Source organism: Camelus ferus, chromosome 9 (assembly GCF_009834535.1).
Source record: "Camelus ferus isolate YT-003-E chromosome 9, BCGSAC_Cfer_1.0, whole genome shotgun sequence".
Classification (NCBI taxonomy): domain Eukaryota; kingdom Metazoa; phylum Chordata; class Mammalia; order Artiodactyla; family Camelidae; genus Camelus; species Camelus ferus.
Genome location: NC_045704.1, coordinates 16,841,876 through 16,862,296, shown reverse-complemented (window position 1 = coordinate 16,862,296; position 20,421 = coordinate 16,841,876). Strand labels below are relative to the sequence as shown.

The 20,421-nt window shown below is 47.9% G+C and overlaps 1 protein-coding gene across 1 annotated transcript in view; it reads right to left on the bottom strand.

Annotated features, from left to right (window-relative positions):
* LOC102516314 (carcinoembryonic antigen-related cell adhesion molecule 6-like) overlaps positions 1-20,421 on the bottom strand; it is a 41,357-nt gene that overhangs the window by 13,470 nt on the left and 7,466 nt on the right. Inside the window, 1 exon segment of the mRNA XM_014550920.2 lies at positions 765-952. Coding sequence (XP_014406406.2) covers positions 765-952 — 188 coding nt within the window.

Below are 20,421 nucleotides of genomic sequence, written 5' to 3'. Positions count from 1 at the left end.
GTTGGCAGTGTGACCCCCATTACTTCAGCAGCTCTGATCTTGTTATTTCCTCTGTTTCCCCAGGTGCCTGCCCGGCTCACTCCCTCTCTGCTCTCACGCGCCTGCTCACCCTCGGGTGGGGGGGCGTGTTAGGAGATGCCCTCCCTGACCACCTGCTCTAAAGACCCTCTGCCTTCACTTTCTGACCTTCCCCTGCTCTGTTTCCTTCATGACACTTGTCAGCACCTGACAGCACATTCTAGATCTCTTTGCTTGTCTGTCTTCCTCCCCACAGAACGTGAGCTCTGTGAAAGCAGGACTCTGCTGATCTTATTGTACCCTCAGTGCATGGAACAGGCGCCAAACACCTGGTGATGAAGGAAGGTGTGTTCCCAGGTCCCTCCACATCCTGGTGTTTACTTGTCAATTTCTAAGGGTGGTCGGTATGGACAATATTAATGTCCCTGGTTAAGTTGTTTTTTTTCCCATGACAATAACTGTGCTTAGTATTGTCATCAGTTTCCAAAATTTATTGTTCAGGAATTTATTGTTCAAAATTTATTGTTTAACTTGTAAAACATACAGTAATTTAGGTTTTCCTGCCCTTTAGCAATTCTAGTTCATTGAGATTTTCCTGTTGCTGACCCCATCCCTCCATCCTACCCTGCCCCACTGAGGTCCAAACAGAAGCCCTCTGTCCCCTCTCAGAGCCCTGTCTCCCCACGAGACCCCAGCCAGACTCTTCTCCCATCTCTGCCCACTCCCTGAAAACTGTCCCCTCTCACCTGCCAGCAGGACCCTCTGCCAGAGGACATGCCCTCTGTGGGCAGGGGCTGAGGAGGGCTCCATGGTATCTGCTGTCTGCTGTGTCCCTCCCTCTGTGAGAAGAGTTTCCACTCCAGAAACGCCCACAAGCACTGCTGTGTGATGTGTGAGCTCTGCTGTCCTTCCCCTCTCTGTGCTGGGCCTCCTCCTGGGGCAGGAGCACATCATGGGTCGTGTGGGCTGGGGGCGGGGTCTGTGCCCAGGACACTCCCTCTCCCTCCCCTCTCAGTCCTGCCTCCCTGCTTCCCTCTTTCTCTTTTCCTTCTCTCCGTACAGGGGTACAGGCATATCTCTGAGATATTATGATTTCGTTCCAGACCACCGCAATAAAGAGAGTCTCGTTTTTTGGTTTTCCAGTGCCTTTTAAGTTATGTTTACACTAAACTGTAGTCAGTCAAATGTACAATAGCATAATTCCTAAAGAAACGTACATACCTTAATTAAAAATACTTTATTGCTAAATAAAGCATCATCTGAGCCTTCAGTGAGTCATAATCAGTTTTGCTTCTGGAGGGTCTTGGCTGGAGCAGTTGATGGCTGCTGACTGAATAGGGTGGTGGTTGCTGAAGGTTGATGGCTGTGGCAATTTCTCTTTTTTTTTTTTGATGATGGAGGAGGTAATTAAGTTGGTTTATTTATTTACTTATTTTAATGGAGGACTGGGGATTGAAACCAGGACCTCGTGCATGCTAAGCACGTGCTCTGCTACTGAGCTATTCCCTAGCCCCAGCAATTTCTTTAAAAAAAAATTTTTTTTTAATTGAAGTGCAGTCAGTTTACAACGTTGTGTTAGTTTTTGGTGTACTGCATAGTGATTCAGTTATACATACATATATACTCCTTTTCATATTCTTTTTCATTATAGGTTGTTACAAGATACTGAATATTTTGACCAACAGGGGCTTCATTTCCAGAATATCCAAACAGTTCATATAACTCAATAACAAAAACACAAACAACCCAATCCAAAAATGGGCAGAAGACCCAAATAAGCATTTCTCCAACAAAGACGTATACATGGCTAATAGGCACATGAAAAAAATGCTCAATATGGCAATTTCTTAAACTAAGACAACAATGAAGTTTGCTGCATTGATTGACTCTTCCTTTAGCTTGAATACTTAGAGGACATTGTCGCGTTATTAATTGGCTTAATTTCAATATTGTTGTGTCTCAGGGAATAGGGAGGCCAAAGAGAGGAAGACGGGGTAAATGGCCAGTTGGTGGAGCAGTCAGATCACACACATTTATCAATTAAGTGTGCTGTCTTATATGGGCATGGTTCGTGGCGCCCCAAAACAATTACAGTAGTAACATCAAAGATCACTATAACAAATATAATAATAATTTTGGAAAATTTACAGGTTTTGCAAAAATATGGTATAGAGACATGTGGTGAATAAATGCTGTTAGAAAATGGTGCCAATACACTTGTTTGATGCAGGGTTGCCACAAAACTTCAATTTGTAAAAAATGCAGTATCTGCGAATTGCAATAAAGCAAAGCACCAACAAAGGAGGTGTGCCTGTATTCAGGCCCCTGGGAAGTGCTGAGTCCTCTGCCTGCTAAAGCAGTGATTCTCTGCCTACTTGCATACACACACACACACACACACACACACACAACACACTACTTTGGAGAACCCCAAGCCTGGGGCCTCAGAGTCACGTCAGGTTGGGGTGCATTGTAGCCTCCCTCACAGCTCTCTCTCACCTCATCTGGCTATCTCTTCAGAGAAAGAGCAGGGGCTACATCAGGAAATCTTGTCACAGGGATGTCACCCCCACTAGGCATGGGAATCACCTGTGGAACTTTATTATAAAGACTGCAAATGCCCAGGTGATATTTTAGAAATGCTGCTTTACTAGCTGCCCCGGTCATAAGCCTGTTCAGCTAGGCTGAGATCCTATGATGGGGGTGTGGGGATACATACATGTGTATACACACACACACACACACACACACACATACACATGTGGAGAGAGAGAGATAGGAAGCAAATGTGGCAAAATGTTAACAATTGGTGAATTTTGGTGAAGGGGATAGGACGTTGATTGTACAATTCTTTCATCTGTTCCATAGACTTGAAAAGTTTCAAAGAAAAGGTTGGAAGATTAAAATGAAAGTATAGAGGATTGTGTATAAGCATGCTCCCCTCTTTCAAAAAGGGGTGAGATGCTAATATAGAAACACTTAAATCAGAAATCTCTCTGGCAGTCTATTAGATTTATATTACAGCCACAAGTAAGAGAAAAGATGGGCTGATCAATGACCTGAAGAGGATCAGAGAATGACACCCCAAAATTTGCTACTTTGGCATAAGGTTTATTTTGAGCTAAAGACAACTGAGAACCAGTAAATATAGGACGAGTTATTTGTCTTCCACTTATTGCCAAAGATAGAATATAAACTTCCCTTTTTGAAGGTATTTTCCCACTATGTACCAGAAAAAGAACAACTCATCACCAGAGACAAGGAATCAGCACAGACAAGTTTGCATAAACAAATTTCCCTTAAAATAACCCTCATCTCGCATTAATTACTCTATATATTTTCTAGTAACTTCCCCACAATTTATCATCCCTTTAAATCCAAACCTCCTTTCCTTGGTTAAAATAGTACATAAGCCCTGAGTCTAGCTTTAGGCTTCAATTTTTTATGTAAACTCCCATGCATATAAATAATAAAAATTGTATGCCTTTTCTCCTGTTAATTTGACTTTTGTCAGTTTAATTTACAGCCCTTAGGTTCTGAACTTAAGAGGTTAGAAGAAAAGAGTTTCCTCACCAAAAGGCCCTCTTCCACAGCAAAACAAACAAACAAACCCCTACAGGTATTTGTATCTTCTAGAATACAAATTTGTCAGTTTAAATCTTATGTCCAAGGCAATGGATTAATGGATTTAAGGCAATTAATCAGAATTTTAGATTTTGAGAGATTAAGAGCTACCTTCACAGGACCAAGTGAAGACCACTAGGGCCTGGGTGTCTTATAAGACTCAGCTGTTAGAAATTATCTTTGTGAAGACTGTTTCAGGATACTGAATAGGATCTGTTGATCGAAAGTTGTCTAGGAAGATGGGACATTTTCACCTCCTTACCTTGCTGAGATTTCTGTTGCCAGCAGTTAGAAAAGGCTCTAGTTTCAAGATGTGGGTATATTATTTCTTTAGTTAGCACCAAGAGAAAAAGACGCAGAGCTGAGAAGCTTAAAATTGGACAGAAATGGATATAATATTATGATTTTTTAAAAAAAGGAATATGAGAAACATAAAATTTTACATTTTTTGCATTCATTAATCTATATTCAGAGAGGAGCAGAATGAAGATGAGAACCATGCCCCCATCTCTGCAATAAATTCCCTAGAATGTCTGGATTTCAGCAAAAATGCTTTTTTGTCTCCTGGAGTGTGTCTGTGAATTCAAACTCTGAACACTGAAGCTGGAAAAACTGGGGTTTAATCCAAGTTATCAGTGGTCTGGGAAACTCTTATACCTCTGAGACCAAGAATGAGACCTTGTACACCTGGGAGGAGCCCTGCACACCTGGCCCTGGAGTCAGACCACCTAGGTTTGAATCCCAGCTCTGCAACGTATTAGCAGAGCTTCCTCTCTGGAAAACGGAGAGGATGATATTACCAACCTCAAATGGGGGTTGTGACAATTCAATAATCCATGTTAAGAATTACCAGGGTTGGGCACAGAGTAATGGCTCAATTAATGCTGTTGTATGATTAATGGGGATTTTTGATGCTAAGTCATGGGGATTGATGATGCTAAGATTTGTATGACAATTTGCGTTGACTGTTATAATAAGTAAAGGCAACTCTCATGACAGTAAATAACGGTTCTCCTTACAGTTAATGGTGATTGACTGTTAGGATAGTTGAGGGGCACTAAGCAGAAATGCCCTTCCAACTAGCAGAAAAGGAATTGATTGAAGAATATTTTAGGCAGATCACAGAGCTCCATGGGAATCAGAGAAGCAGGCTTGGAGGCCACATGGCCCAGTACAATGCCGAAACTGTAGTCTCTGGGCAGCTTCAATTAAGATCTTTTGCCACACTGCTAGGCAGAGAAACCACACATACACTGCACTACTGAAGCTGGCCCTGGAGTCCAGAAACTTCTGCACTACCACCACCACCACTACCCAGCCTCACTCAAAGCAATAAATGTCATGCACCCTTTGCTTTGTGGTGCTGTGTGCTTACAATCTTGTGTCTTGATTGGGAACACCTGGGTCCCGTTTCTGTGTCATTCCTGCAAGGGATGCTGGGGAAATGAGCTTTCTGGATTCTGCCTTGGAATACAAGGCAAAATACAGTATAGCAAAGGCTTTTGAAATGTGCTGGGCAGCCAGAACATGAACTGTGTCCATCACAAAAGTTTCCAATGGGACATCACAGTGGAGATGTCCAATGGGAGCCTGGAATTGAAGGTCCTGCCTAGAGTTAGAGATTTGAGAGGTATCAGCTTATGGAAGGGAAGTGAAGCCAACAATGTGGATAGAAGGGGATGTGAATAGTGAGAGAAAGGAACCAGCATGAACTCTGGGGAATAGCCACATTTACAGACTAGGTGAAGCAGCTTAAGAAGAAGCAGTGGCTAGCAGGGTGATGCCTTAGCAGTTTGGAAGGTCGGGGGTGTTGGGAGAATGTAACTAAAAACAAATGTTTATCGGGGGGAGGGTATAGCTCAGTGGTAGAGTGTGTACTTAGCATGCATGAAGTCCTGGGTTCAATCCCCAGTACCTCCATTAAAACAAATAAACAAACAAACAAAACAAACAAAAACAAAACAAAAAAGCCAAACAAAAATAAAATGTTAAAAAGGTCCATCAACGAATGCATGAATAAAGATGTGTACACACACACACACACAATGGAATATTAGCCATAAAAAGAATGAAATACTGCCATTTGCAGCAATATGGACGGACCTAAGAGATTATCATACTAAGTGAAGTAAGTAAAAGAAAGACAGATATATGATATCACTTACATACGGAATCTGAAAAATGAAATACATGAACTTATTTACAAAACAGAAACAGACTCACAGACATAGAAAACAAACTTATGGATACCAAGGGGGAAAGGGGAGGCAGAGGGATAAATTAGGAGTATGGAATTAACAGACTCACACAGCTTATTTAAAATAGATAAACAACAAGGATTTACTGTATAGCACAGGAAACTATATTCAATATCTTATAATAACCAATAATGGAAAAGAATGTCAGAAACAGACTCTCAGACATAGAGAACAAACTTGTGGTTACCGGGGGAAAGGGGTGGGAGGGGATAAATTAGGAGTTAGAGATTTGCAGATACTAACTGATACATACAGAATAGATAAACAGTAAGTTCATGCTGTATAGCGCAGGAAACTATATTCGGTATCTTTTAGTAACTCGTGGTGAAAAAGAATATGAAAACAAGTACACGCATGTTCATGTATGACTAAAGCATTGTGCTATATACCTGAAATTGACACTTTGTAAACTGACTATACTTCAATAAAAATATATTTTAAAAAAACAACTAAAATGATGCTAATCATGCAGAAACAAAGCCAGGTTTATAGAGACCCAAGGGGGAAGTAAGGGTGTTTGCTGGAGATACATGTGGAGAAGCTCTACCCAAGTGCTACACAGTCTCCTTTGTCCTCTATAGGTAAATATCTGCAGCAAATTCCAGCATAATTCAGGCTTCTCATACCTGATGAACCCATTGGCTAGTCCAGAGGGAGAAAGCAGGATAAATCAGTCAAAATGTGGGCTGAAGGGCCCAGAATTGTTCCTAGCTCAGCCACAGCCTGAATCAGAGGACTTGGTGAGCTTCTCTCCCTCTTTTGGTTTCTGATCCTCTTCTATAAGAGGAGCAAGGAATTGTTGCAATTGTTGCTCCTAATAGGACAAGGAAAGAAAAGGAAAAGAGAAGAAAAGGAAAGAAGAAAGATAAGGAAAAAAGAAAAGAAAAGAAAAGAAAAGAGAAAAGAAGAGATATAGAAGAAATAAGAGAAGAAAAGAAAAGAATCAGCACTGGCAGTGCTGCAAGTGGATGCCTTGGCGCACTTAGCACAAGGCTCCATCGCTGTTAGTATTTCTGTTCTTGTTATTTAATTGGCCACCTATGACCCTATGGACCTCTTTGCCCACTCTTCCTTCCCTTCTTCCTTTGTTTCAGGGACATTGCTTTAGGCCATGCACAACTCCAGAGGGTGCCCACAGCAATGATGTGAATCACTGGGGAGGGGATGCACAATCCATACAAATGTAGTGATGGCTCTGTTGCTGTCTTTCTTTCCTTCCTTCCTTCCTTCCTTCCTTGCTCCAATAAATATTGATTGAGTACCTATACTATGCCATGTGAGTGGTGGAGACACAGTTGGAAGTGAGAGGAACATGCCTCTGTCCCTGTAGCAAATGTTAAACTTGCAAACACAAAGAAAAATGGAATGTAAAAAGATATCAAAGTAAACATAATTGCAAGTTACATATTCATTTCTCTTTCTCCTTTACTATTGTTCTTCCTCCTCTCTCTCTTTCCCCTCTCTTTCTCACATCTGGCCTCTGTGGTCGCCCAGGGACACGCCCTTACTTTTCCCTGTCTGTCTCCTCTCCAGTGTGCTAGAGCTGCTTTGTGCAGGTTTGCAGAAGCCAATTGTTAAATATTTAGAGATTTGGTGAGCTGGTTGTTAAATGATTGGTAGCTTAAAATCAGACCTGGTAGGAGTATTTACACCATAGAAATAGGCCAATGTTATGAGGCTTGGTTTGTTGATGCTGTTTTTCTGAAAAGCTAATCTTCTATCACACCAGTCTTCCCATCTATTTCCGGCAAAGAAACTTTGCTTTGACAAGGAATATCTGAATTCTTCAAAAGACATTCAGTCTCTGCCGCCATCCCCTCCTCCTGCCATAAGTCAGCTCCCTCCTGGGTGGCAGGAAAGCAGAGATTCTAGGGCTTGTGTTGTGCTGGGAAGGAAGAGGACAGAGGCAGAGAAAGCAGGAGGGAAAGTCGTGAACCAGAGAGTAACAAGGACAGCAATATAGGGAAGAAGGAAAAAGAAAACAGAAGTAGGAATCTGTGGGGACAGAGGTTAGGGTAAGGAGAGCTTAGGGACCAGCCAAGACCCACTGCTCAGTGTCCTCACAGGCAGTTGGGTCATTTCACCACCTGGGGCCAGAAGGTGGCCAAGCTGCTATGAGATGAGGAAACTGCCTTCCAAAATGACCCCGCAACAGGATGGGGGTGGGGACCCACATAGCTGGGCCCGGGAGGAAAGTGGGCTGGGGATCTGGACCAGTGGGGACTAGGAGCCAGGATGCCTCAGTCTCGAATGTTGCTGAGGGGGCTGAGGCCCTGGATCCTGGGTCCGGGAAAAGATGGAGGACTCAGATTCCTCTGCCATTAAGCTGTTGAGACTCAGAGGGTGGGCCAAGGCTTTATTTAGCAAGACCCTGCCTTCCCCACCCTTTTCCTTGGGTGAGGCTGCCTCAGGTGAGGCAAGTTATAAAAGCGCTGTTTCCTGGGAGAAAGAAAAGGAGAGTGTTCCTGCTGCCCTGATCATGAGCCCTGCCCTGCTGCTGGCCCTCCTGGGCATCACCCACACCCTGACCGGTGCGTGAGGACCCCAGCCCGGGAGCGGATTCCCCTGGAGGATGGGTTAAGATAGATTTGCTCTTCCCGCCTCAGGAGTGCATGCCCTCACCTGCAACCAGGGGAGCGCGGAAACAGTGAGGGACATATCGGAGCTGCCTCTCCAGTGGACGACCGGCCAGAAGTCCTGTGAGGATGGCTGGGGCTGCCAGGAAGTTCTGCTGCTCATTGAGAATGGTGAGAAGGGCCCCATGAGCCCCACGCCTGACCCCCACCCTCTCCTGTGCAGACACCCCTATCCCCACCCAGTCCTACCTGCATTCTGTGTAGAAACTCAGAAGAGCCCCCCCCCCCAACCCCAATACCAGGAGCAACTCCTTGGCTGCCCAGGGGCCTCCTGTCCAGCCTCTCATCCCAGGCCACGATGCAGACCCTCCCTCCAGGACCCCAGAGTCCTGACCTCTCCCTCTCTCTCTCTTTCTGTACAGAACTCCAAGTGAATTTGATGATCCTCAAGGGCTGCACCCAGGCGGCGAATCAGGAGGCCCGCGTCACCCAGCACAGGACAGGCCCCGGACTCTCCGCTCTATCCTACACCCACGTGTGCAGGGAGGATCTGTGCAACAATCTCTCCTCCACCGTCCCTCTCCGGGCCCTGCCCCCACCCACAGGTGCCAGAGGGAGAGGAGGAGGAGGAACTGAAAGGGGCTGTTGGGAGGAGGGGAGCAACGGGACTGAGGGGGTAGGGGGAGAGCACACAGGGACAGTTCATTTAGAATCCCTCCCTGCCTCTCCCACCCCATCCACCCCGTCCACCCTCCCCAGCACTCCCTCCCTTAGCACGGCTTCTAACAGTCCCGGAGCAGCAAACTGGACTGGTTGTCTGATGCTCAATCACCCACCTCTGACTCGACTGTGGCGACAGCCCAAACGCGGTGCCCGCCCCTTTTGTCTATGCCATTGAATTTGGTTTACCTGTGTTCTATTCAGGGTTTGGTACTTCCTCTTCCTAAGTGAAATCGGCTTGTAACTTCCCACTGCCCTTTTTTGTCTGAGATCCTAAGTCGGGTTCGGAGCGATGGTTGGCATTTCTCTACTCTGTGGCATACTCTGTGAACACGGGCGCTTGTCTTCTCGGACTGTTGAGTGGAACTTGTGGGGCGAAGCCAATGGTTCCTCTCAGGGCACCCCTTCTCCACTCATACTTCCTCCTGTACTCAGTCCCAGGCGCCCCTTTCCAGATCTCAGGGTCCCTCCCCACCTTGCTCTCTCTCTAGTCACATATCTTGAACTCCCTGCATCCCAGGCCTTCTTAGGAGGAGCCCTAAGATGGCACATTTCAGGAGACTAGGGAGGTTGACTCTTAGGACCAACAAAACAGCGCAGGGGGGGTGGGTGTGGAGTGGAGGGGTTAAGGAGGAAAGGCAAGCCGTCCAGTCTGAGTCCAGAGCCCTCTCAGCCCTCCCTCTCTTTCTCTCTCACCTCCCCAGCCATGGGGTCTGTGCGGTGTCCAGTCTGCTTGTCTACAGCAGGCTGTGGGTCTGCAGCGGAGCTGCCCTGCCCCATCGAGAGCTCGCACTGCTACAGTGGGGTCCTCCTGTTCAGCGGTGAGTGGGACATGGGGGCCCTGTGGGGCACTGAATGGGAATAGGGGGTCTGAGGACCATGATCTGAGTCTCTGGGGTGGAAGGGTAGCTGAGTCCTGGGACCCAGAGGAAGATGGGCCTGGCTTCCCAGAGCTGTGCCTCCCCCAGAGGGTTGGCTGATTCCAGCGGCAGCATCTCCCTCCCTCTCTCTTTCCACAGGGGCCATCTCTAGCCGTCTGAAAGTCCAGGGATGCACATCTCAAGAAGGCTGCAACCTGCTTAATGGGACTCGGGAAATAGGGCCCATCACTCTGAGGGAGACCTGTGATCCTCAAGGTGAGTATCACCCCCACAGGACCAAGTGCCCAGTCCCACAGCCTCGGACCCTGTCCAACACCCCCACAAAACCAGCTCCCCAAGTCACTCAGATGTTTATCACTCACTCAGGCGGGTGTGATGGGAAGGATTCTCCCAGTAGGTGCATCAGGTGAGGCTGCCAGTGAGAGGTGTCCAGCCCAAGGGGAGAGAGAGGATGTGTGGCCCAGGGGACAGATCTATAGGACAGGAGCCCACTGGTAGGTGTTTTCAATGATGCTGAGCTTGACCAAGTTAGGGCAGCCTGTCCAGGTGGGAGGGGAGCAGGGGAGCAGGGAGGAAGGTCAGAGGGCAGAGAGGATGGGCTGCATCGCACATCACCACTTTATCCATGGGATGCAGAAGTGAGTATCAGAATGGAGTGCCTGCTGGTTTCCATACTGGGAGTGACTCGTTGCTTCCAATTCGAACTGTTTTTCCACACCCCTGACTTTGGATAACCTTGGATCTCCCACTTCCCCTGGACCACCCCCACCCGACCCTCACCCATCCCCCACTCATGGTACAGGAGCACCCTAGCAAAAGAGAAAAAAGATCAGAGAAAATATGGAGGATGCCCTAGGTATAACAGGGAAAGCAAGAGGCAAATGGGGACACAGGAAGGGCCCCCACTTACTCATGGAAACACAGTCTAACTGACACACTGATGGATGAGAGCAGCCCAGACTGTCTTGATGTGAAGCATCCACCGTGGTGAGGAGAGGAGTAGGGTGATGAGTGGAGCGGGGCCTTGGGAAGGTGGGAGAAGGGCTTTCCCTGTCCGAACTTCAGCGAAAGAGTTGAGTGAGTTCTGCAAACGTTCCTCTTATTTGAATCTCTCCGGCTAGACTGGGAGCCTTGAGGTCAGAGCCTGGATGTCACTGACACCAAGGTTTCCAGCCTCAGGATATTCCTTTTTAATTTTTTTAGTGGAGGTACTGGGGATTGAACCCAGGACCTCATGCATGCTAAAGCATGCACTCTACCACTGAGCTACACCCTCCCCTGCTATTCTTAATATATGTCCATATACTGCTAGCTTTTGACATCAAAGTCAGATCTTAGGGGATGGATTTGCCTTTCCTGGTTAAGTTCAGCTCAGTAGCTTAGTAAATATTTATCGAGCATCAGCAAGGCCAGGCATCAGGAGCTGGGGTACAATAAGATGGCAGAGGAAAAAAAAAAGATAGCAGGGAATAAGTGGAGGACAGAAGGGCGTCCCTGGGAGATAGAACAGATTCTGGAAGGCATGGGGGCGAGAGAGGACTGGGTGCAAGAGCCCAGATTACCCCAAATGGGCCACTGCAGGAGCCCATATTGAAGAAGAACCAAAGAGCTGGAATTTATATAGCCATGACGGCCTTCCTAAGGAATTGGATGATGGTCCCAGTGAGAGCAGTGGGTAGCCACAATCAGGGAGAGCACGGGAGTTAAGAGCTTAGTGTCTAAATCAGAGAGACGTGGGTTTCAACTGGATTGTGGTGGTGGTTGTGCAACTCTATACAGTTACTAAGAATTGTTAAGTTGTATAAGTGGGTAGTTTTTATGGCGTGTAAATTATATCTCAATAAAACTTAGGGAAAAAAAGATGTGGGTTTCTGTCCAGGCTCTGCTGCTGAACCAACTTTTGAGGATTACCACCTCTTTGAGCCTGTTTCACCAAGTTCAGGAAGGAGGCGATGATCCCAGACTGTCGGGGTTGACAGAGCATATGCAAAGGACCTGGGGTGGGTTTGTGCCTGCCATACATTCAATGAAGAATCCAGAGGTCAGTGTGGCTCCAGCAGAGTGATTAGGCAGGAGCAGAGCAGGACTTGTGGATGGAGAGGTTGGCAGGGGGTGGGTGGGAGCGGAGATCCTGCAGAGCCTTTGGGGCTATTTTAAGGACTTATAATTTTATTCCGAGTGGGATGAGGATCTATTGAAGTCTTCTTTTTATGGGCATCCTTCTAGCTGCTGATTGGAGAATAGTGTAAAGAGGAGGTGGGCGTGGGGGAGGGTACCCCCAGGGAGACTCAGGAGGAAGCAGGTGAGAGCCTCAGGGTACGGCCCCTGGTAGAAGCAGTGGAGGTGGGGAGAAGTGGTTAGGTTCTGGGGGTATTTTGCAGCTTCAGCCAACAGGATTTCCTGCTGGGCGCAACATGGGGTGTAAGAGAAAGGGAATTGTCAAGAATGACAGCAATGTTTTCAACTTGAGCAACTGTAGGAAAGGAGGTTGCCATTGACAAGCTGGGGAAGATGGGGTGGGTGGGGAGATTGGGGACGAGGCTGGGAGGACAGCGGGAGCCATGATTTTGCCATCCATGAAGTGGGGAAATGAGTGGCCTACCTTCGCAGGGGCTGTTGTGGAGGAAGGTTACACATTTGTGGGTGCTGCATGGTCAGCCCTGGGGTTTCTGCGTCATGGGATACATCACGGCTGGTTGTGTGCTGGCCTTAAGAGAAGGTCTAATGGTTTCCCAACTAGACTCCCGATGGCCACAGGGGCTAAAGTGGCTCAGGACGGACATCCATCCCCCCCTTCCCCATCTTTCACCCCAAGGAGCCAGAATGCCTGAGTTCTGAGCCCAGCTCTGCCAATGGCTAGCTAGCAGGGACACTGGGCAAGCTACTTAAAAACTCCTCTGCCTCTGTTTGCCAGCCTGAAAATGGGGATGATGATGACGATGACATCATCTACTTGCAGAGGGAGGGGGTCGCTGTGAGGAAATGAGGCGATCCAGGTGAGGTGAGCTCTTTGGCAGGCTTAAATGGGTTAATCCATGGAAAGTAATCATGGCAGCCAGGAACACAGTAAATGCTTAGCGCACACGAGGCAGTTGAGTATTTTTGTTTGGAATACAGGATTTCTCAGTTAAAAGGAATATATGATGTCAGGCTACCCTCCTCAATGTCCAGATAAGGACTTTGAGGCCCAGAGAGAGAAGCAGAGATTGGTCCAGGCTAAGGAAGAGCCATCTGTCTCTCTCATTTCCACAGGGAAGAACAGCTGTCCTCAAGGGGGGTTGAGAAAGGACGCTGCAGGTGTTCAAGCAAAAACAGGGTAAAGGAGGGGAGGGTATAGCTCAGGGGTAGAGTGCATGCTTAGCATGCACAAGGTCCTGGGTTCAATCCCCAGTACCTCCATTAAAAAAAAAAAAAAAAAAAGGCAGGGTAAAGAATGAGGGTGGGGCTCAGACTTCCAAGGTCCCTTCTAAATCTGAGACTGAGGGACTCAATGGCCAGATTGCTTGGAGTGTGACTAACAGTGTGACCTCCCCAAGCACAGGACCCTGGAAGGACAGACACAGCTGATCCCTGGCTTACACAGACCCTGGTAATTCTTTGTCCACAGCTTTTCTGTCCTGTCATCGGGGAGTCATGTTACGGACTTCTGTAAACCTGGCTCAGGAACCGGTTGAATGGACCACGAATGGGAGGCAGCTGTGTGATCCTGGGGAGGTGTGTCAGGAGACACTTCTGCTCATAGATGTAGGTACGTGAGCTGTGCAGGACAGCAAGACCCCTGCACGGGGTCCTGGGTCTCCCTACCCTGGATTCTTTCTCCTGAATTTCCTGCCCAGTTCTCCTCATCCCAGCAGTTCTAAACTCAACTCTTCCTCTTTCTGTGCCTTGGTTTCCCTTTCAGAAAACTAGGGGTGAGGTGATGGCAATAATAGTTTGCTGGGTAGTTGCTGGGATATATCTGATGGTCCAGGCAAAGGGCTAAGAACAGAGCTCGCACAGAGTAAACTCAATGACTTCATCCAAGGTCTAATGAGCGACTTGTTACGTGCCAGGCACTGTGTTAGATGCTGTAGATCCCACTGCATCTGCCTTCTTGCAGCTTTACTGCCAGTGGGGAAGCAGGAGAAAAAAAAAAGAGTAAGATACGGGTGTGAAGATAAGAGCTATGGAAAGAAATCCAGCGGGAAAAGGAGATAGGGAGAGTGAGGTAAAGGTTGCAATTTGAAAACAGCTGCTCTGGGGATGCTCTACTGAGAAGGTGACATTTGAGCAAGAACTGAGAGGTGGCAGATCTGGGAGGCAGATCTGGGCTCTGGCCCCAGTCTTCGCCCTGCACTCAGCAGGACCTGTGCTCTTGATTTGGGGGGACCGGCGTCCCCCTCCGCCTGCTGAGCACTGAGGAATCCCTGGTTTTGCCCCTCCCCCAGCCCAGCTTTCACTCTCTCATCTCTCAGGACACAAATCACTCCTAGTGGGGAGCAAAGGCTGCAGCAAAGCCAGGACACAGGATTCCCAGACTATCTCCATACACTCGGGACCCCCAGGAGTGCTCGTTGCCTCCTATGCCCGGTTCTGCTCCTCTGACGAGTGCAACAGCGCCAGCAGCAGCAGTGTCCTCTTGAACTCCCTCCCTCGTCCAGGTACGGGTTCCCAGCGGGCTAGGTGGGACCAGGGGTATGGAGAGGTGGGGCCCCAGAGACACAGACTCTGGGGCTCCAGGAGGGTGGCTGCTGTTAAGAGCAGAGCTTTGCACCCCAACCTTCTCTCTGCTTTCCAGCTGCCCCTGCCTCAGGAGACTTGTACTGTCCAGCCTGTGTGTCGCTTTTTGGATCCTGCCCAGAAAACTCTGAAACTGTTAGGTGCCCTAGCGGCACCACTCACTGTTACAAGGGTTACATTGCTCTCCAGGGAGGTGAGTGCTGCGGGTAAGGTCCCAAGGATGAAGGGGCTGGGACCTGGCTTTATTGGTCCTCAGGTGGGAGGGTGTTTGAGACTCTGAGTTACGGGGAGAAGGGGCTGGGGACCCAGGTGTTCTAGGTCTGAGGGAGGATCAGGCTCTTAGCTTGATCTCCTGGTCTGAGGCGGGAGACGGGTGTGTAGGAGTCCTAGGGTTCAGGAATTTAAGTGTGGGGAACTTTGAGCCCTCTCTGACTCCATGTTCATTCTCTAGGTGGGCTGAGCACCTCATTGAACGTTCAGGGCTGCGTGGCTCAACCTTCCAGCTACTTGTTGAACCGTATTCAGAATATTGGGGTCATTTCCGTGGCTGAGAAGCGTGATGACGAGAATGAGCCTCTAGAGAATGAGCTTCTACTCCCAGCTGGAGCTGCTCCTGCCCCCTACCTGGCTTGGGTGGTAGGGCTGGGGCTATCTCTAGCCCTGTGGTGTGGAGCCCCCTCCCTGCTCATCCCATTTTCTCACGATTCTTAGCTCCTGCTGACCCCCAGTCCCCAACCCTCCCTCTGACCTCATAACTAAACAGTCTTGGACACTGAATTATTTCCCCATCCTCTACACGAATTATCATCCACCCCCATGCCTTGCCCCCCATCACATACTATATGACCTGATGACAACATATGGAAAGGTCTGGAAGCAGCTGAACTTTCCCCACGGGTGACTGGACAGTCAAGCAGTGGCCACATGTGAGTGATAATAAAGACATTGTCCTTTCCCTAAATGCTGGGTTTTCTCTATGTGAGGGGAGGGCAGGACAACCAGAGATCTGGCACAAAGAAGGAGAGGAATCTGGTGAGAGATTCACCATCTCAGGCTGCTCCTTCACTGGTCTGGTCCACATCCCCATTGGACTAGCTTGGTGGCAGCAGAGCCATCAGGATGCTGCAGCCAAAAGTACTTGGGTATCACTGTGACTTGGGAGGTGAAGGTGCATCATGACCAATAAGGCTTATACCCCAGCACAAACAGGGGGCTCACCCCACTTGAATAACTTGACATAAGGGTTGGTATGAAGCAGAGAAACAAGAGGGTTTGCACAGTTTCCTGAGGCTGATATCATTGGGTCTGTCATCATCATAGGCCTGAAAAGCTGAGGAGAGGTCATTGCTATTACTAGAATCTCGAGGGGTTGGTGTTTAGAGAGGGCTGCCTGACAGGAGCTGTGACATCAGGCGAAAATCTTTCCAGTCCACAGTGATACTACAGGGAGGGAGCTGGGGAATTAGTACTCCACTATCAGTCAATGTCCTCCCTCTGGTCTCCTACTGGAGCTCCCTGTGGACTGAACACAGCTGGGAGGCAGGAGATCTCAATGGCAGTTCCCACAAGGGGAGAAGGGGAGACAGTGAATCCAGAGAAGGAAGCAGAAAGTGTTCAGAAGAGTCTTTTCCTTTGTCCAGATGAAAATCAGAGTCCTTAACATAGAAGACACACAATTCACATCCATTACTTAATTATGGTGCACTACACCAATCAAGGAGTCATACATCCACAGCATTAGATGACCAATTCTTCATGTACCACAGTGAGAGGAAGATGGGGAAAAAACATCAACCAAAGCTGCAAAGTGTATAACTGGTGGTAATCAGAGCTGCCATCTTCTACCACCCATTCTATGTTTTCTTACCAGCTGCCAACACCTTCTCTGGACAATTGTGTGATGCAAATTTTCATTCTTATGGGAAGTGAGTGTTTGATGATCTTGTCCTTATTGGCTGTTGGCCACTTTCTGCTGAACAGGGCCATGGTCATAGGAAATATTACCCCCAACGTGTCCCCTGGCTTTCATAGTCCTCCTTGACTCAGCAAGCCAACCTCTCTCTGGTAGTCAGATACCCTCTGGCGATCAGCAGAGTGGCCCTCTTCTTTGTCCACTGTTTCAGCAGCACGAGGAGCACAAAATGGCAAGGGGGCAGTCCTGGCTTCCAATTGATTAGAGCCATGATAGGGTTCCTCACCCACACCAAGCCCAAAGTACAGAGACCAGAAGCAAAAATTCTTTAAATGGGTTGTTAGGTATACTAGTGGGAGGGGACACTCCCTTACCCTCCCCTTGCATTCTGGCTATGGGAGAGACGGCATGATAGACTGGCCACTGGTTCGAGTCATACAGCATCTCCTTCTGGGTGGCAGGGTACTGTCTCTCTCCTGGTGCCCTCATAAGCAATCATGGCCACTCCACCCTTCCGAAAAGCCAACTGTCTCTGTGTAGTGGGGCACCTTGGAAGATCAGTGAGCTCCATGGGTGTGAGTTCATTGCCTCACTTCTTTTGCCTTAAAATATGTCTCCTAGTTGGAAGCAATACTTCATGGGATACTACAGCAACAGAACAGACATCTTCTAAGATCCCAAATGACAGTGTCGACAGAAGCATTGAGTACAAGGCAGGCAAACCAGACCCTGCAGGATGTATTTATCCCTGTGCGGGAAAAGCTCAGTCCCCTCAAGCATGGGGTATTTCCAGGCTTAGGGTTGGCCTCTGCCTTTGTTGGTTTGGGCACTGAGCACAGTCAGCAGGCCGGTCACCTTGGGGAGAGTGAGCCCATTTGTTGACACAGGGTGGTGTCTCCACCACCCACATGACCATTTTACACATGGGCTCAGTGAGCAAGCACCGATAGGAAAGAAGCTGTCTGACACCGTCCACTGGGTACCAAGAGCTTCCTGCTCAGGGAATGAGTGCTGGTGGGCATTCCTGTGTGATGTGAACATCTTCACAGTCTGTGCCCATCTGCAGAGGACCATTCTCATATCTTCTCTGTCTTCATTTTTTGCTTTAATTCTTTCCAAGTACTTGACCAAGTGGCTCACCATAGGTCCATGCAGTAGTGGACCTGAGGACATCTCTCAGTGCTTCTCGGGAGCCTGAATATAGGCACATCTCATTTGATGGTGCTTTGTGGGGATTAATAAACCTAATTACCTGCACTCCCTCAAAAAAAAAAAAAAAAAAAACCAAACCCAGAAACCAGATGAGAAACACCATTTGGTCTCTCCTACCATAATAACCCTCACTCCATGGGTCAGGGAACCTACGAGGGGGGAGGGTGTACCAGTTACCTATTCCTATTATACATTCTGGGATGACATAAATAACAGGATGAGTCTGTGGTCCTATGAGACCCATTGGGAAGGAGACTTGAGCCAAAATTCCTTCTACACCAGGACCTTGCTCACTGCGGCAATAAGCATCCACCCAAAGCCATCATCCAAATAATACTCCCAGGGTCTGAGCACTTATTTCCCTTTAACCAGTGCTCAGCTCTTCCAGATAAATGACCCCCAGTCTTTCTGGTGTAAGGGAAGATTCACTGTCTACACCCATGGTTGCATTACAGGGTCCTTCTCAAACAGACCCAGCTTCTCCTTTCATTCATGGGGTTCAAGGTCTATGAACTAGCTTGGTCTGGGAACTAGCTCAGTGGTAGATCACATACTTACCATACACAAGGTCCTGGGTTCAATCCCCAGTACCTCCATTAAAAACAAAAAGAAGTCACAAATCCTCATCATGGTGACCCATGTTTCCATCAGAGCTAGAAAATTTCCTGCACTTTTAGGGACCCCTTGGTCATTTAGCTTCCCCACAGATCCCTGCCTCTCAAAACACTCTGATGACATTTTTGCTCTGTGGCTTGTTCCAGTGATTGGGGCCATGTTGTCTCTGCATACCCAGTGTCACCACTTGGCCACTCCCAATCCTCTTTTTCCAGCAATTCCCATAAGCAACTTCTACCTCAGAGGTGAGCCACCACCAAGCTCTTGATGTCCCCTCCTCTGTTCTTAATGCCTCCCCAGGGGATAGGATAAGGATGTGACTGAGGAGGCTGCTCATGACAAACTCATTCCAGCTTTCCCGGGTCCCCAAACTTGGGACTCTATTTCTCTCCGATATGCCAGAGAAGTTGTAGCATTGAGTCCAGATATTAACTCATTAACCTAGCTGACTAGTAATATTTCCTGGATACGTGAACCAATACCTTCAATCCTATAACCCATGTAAAAGAATTTGGCCCCATGAAGCCTTCCTCTTGGTCCCATTTGGTCTCACATCCTTAGAATCTGTATCAGTCAGGGTCCAGGCAGGAGTCAGAAATCACGAACTAATTTTAACAGGGAAAGTTCAATATAAAGAATCATTAACTAGTAACAGAGGATTAGGATTAAGAAGGGATTGGTTACTAAGGGGTAAAGAGGACAGCAGATCTAGGGAGCGATCTCTATACCCATGGCTGCAAGACAAGCGCTTCCTTCTGCAGTGTCCCTCTAGCACCCTCTACTGGCAAAGCCTAGCATTGTGCCAGGGAGACGAAAAATGCTTGCAAGATTCAGCAGGGCAGTAAAGAGTGGAGTTGAGAGGCAATCAGTGAATAAATGGCATAGAATCTGTTCATGCACATGCTCCGGGACTCCTGCCAGTGAATTCGGGTGATGTCCTGTAATGCTCTCAGTGTGTGGCATGCTTATGACAGACCAAGCCCTGTGCTTCTCTAGACTATGTTGGAAACTCACTCTTGTGGGTCTGGAGGACAAGCATTTGCCTATGGGGACTCTGTCCCATGTCTGAGGGTCACACTCCCTTCCCCACCAGCGCCTTTCCCTTAGCACACACTGGCAGGGTTGAACATTTACCTGGCAGTGCAACTCTGTAACCACTTCCCTCAGGCTTTGGGCTTGGTCCTCAGCCCTATCTGCTCTGTGACTACAGGAGACAAGGGATGCTCTGCCAAGGAAGCTTTCTGATTGTCCATCAAGTTTCCATTTGGACAGCCTCATCTTTCAGTTGCTCCTTTTCCCCATGTTTGCTCTTTAGGGTCATCCGAAGAAACCAGCTGGCTCCACAATCAACCTAGGCACCACTGTTGCCACAGTGACAAAGTGCCACACCCTCTTCAACTCCCCAAACCTTGCTTCACCTACACTTCTTTCACTGCTATGACCAGTGCTAATTTGAGCAACTGTGAAATTATTGCATGCTTCCCCTATGCTTCTCCTATGTGATGGAGACGTGATCCCAGAATACAATTTTGTTGGTTTGTTTCTGGGTGCCACTTCTGATCCTAATTATTGAATTGGTCAGGTGTCCAGCAGGAAATGAATGGCACACCCAAACTGGGTAACTTGAGTAGAATCTGTTAAAGGAACTGCTGTTTACAGTTGGCAAGTTTGGATCCAGGGAAACCACAAAGGATGGTGCAGGAGTTGGGAGTAATTATGTATTTTATACATATCATTTGTTGTGACAACAGATAACAAGGAGTCAGGACCATTGTGAATCTAGGTCACGGTGTGCACTGCACAAATGCTCTACATCTAGGGGGTGACACACACTTCATTCCTATATGATTGGTATGAGAAGACTCAATACTGAAACAGGAGGAGAG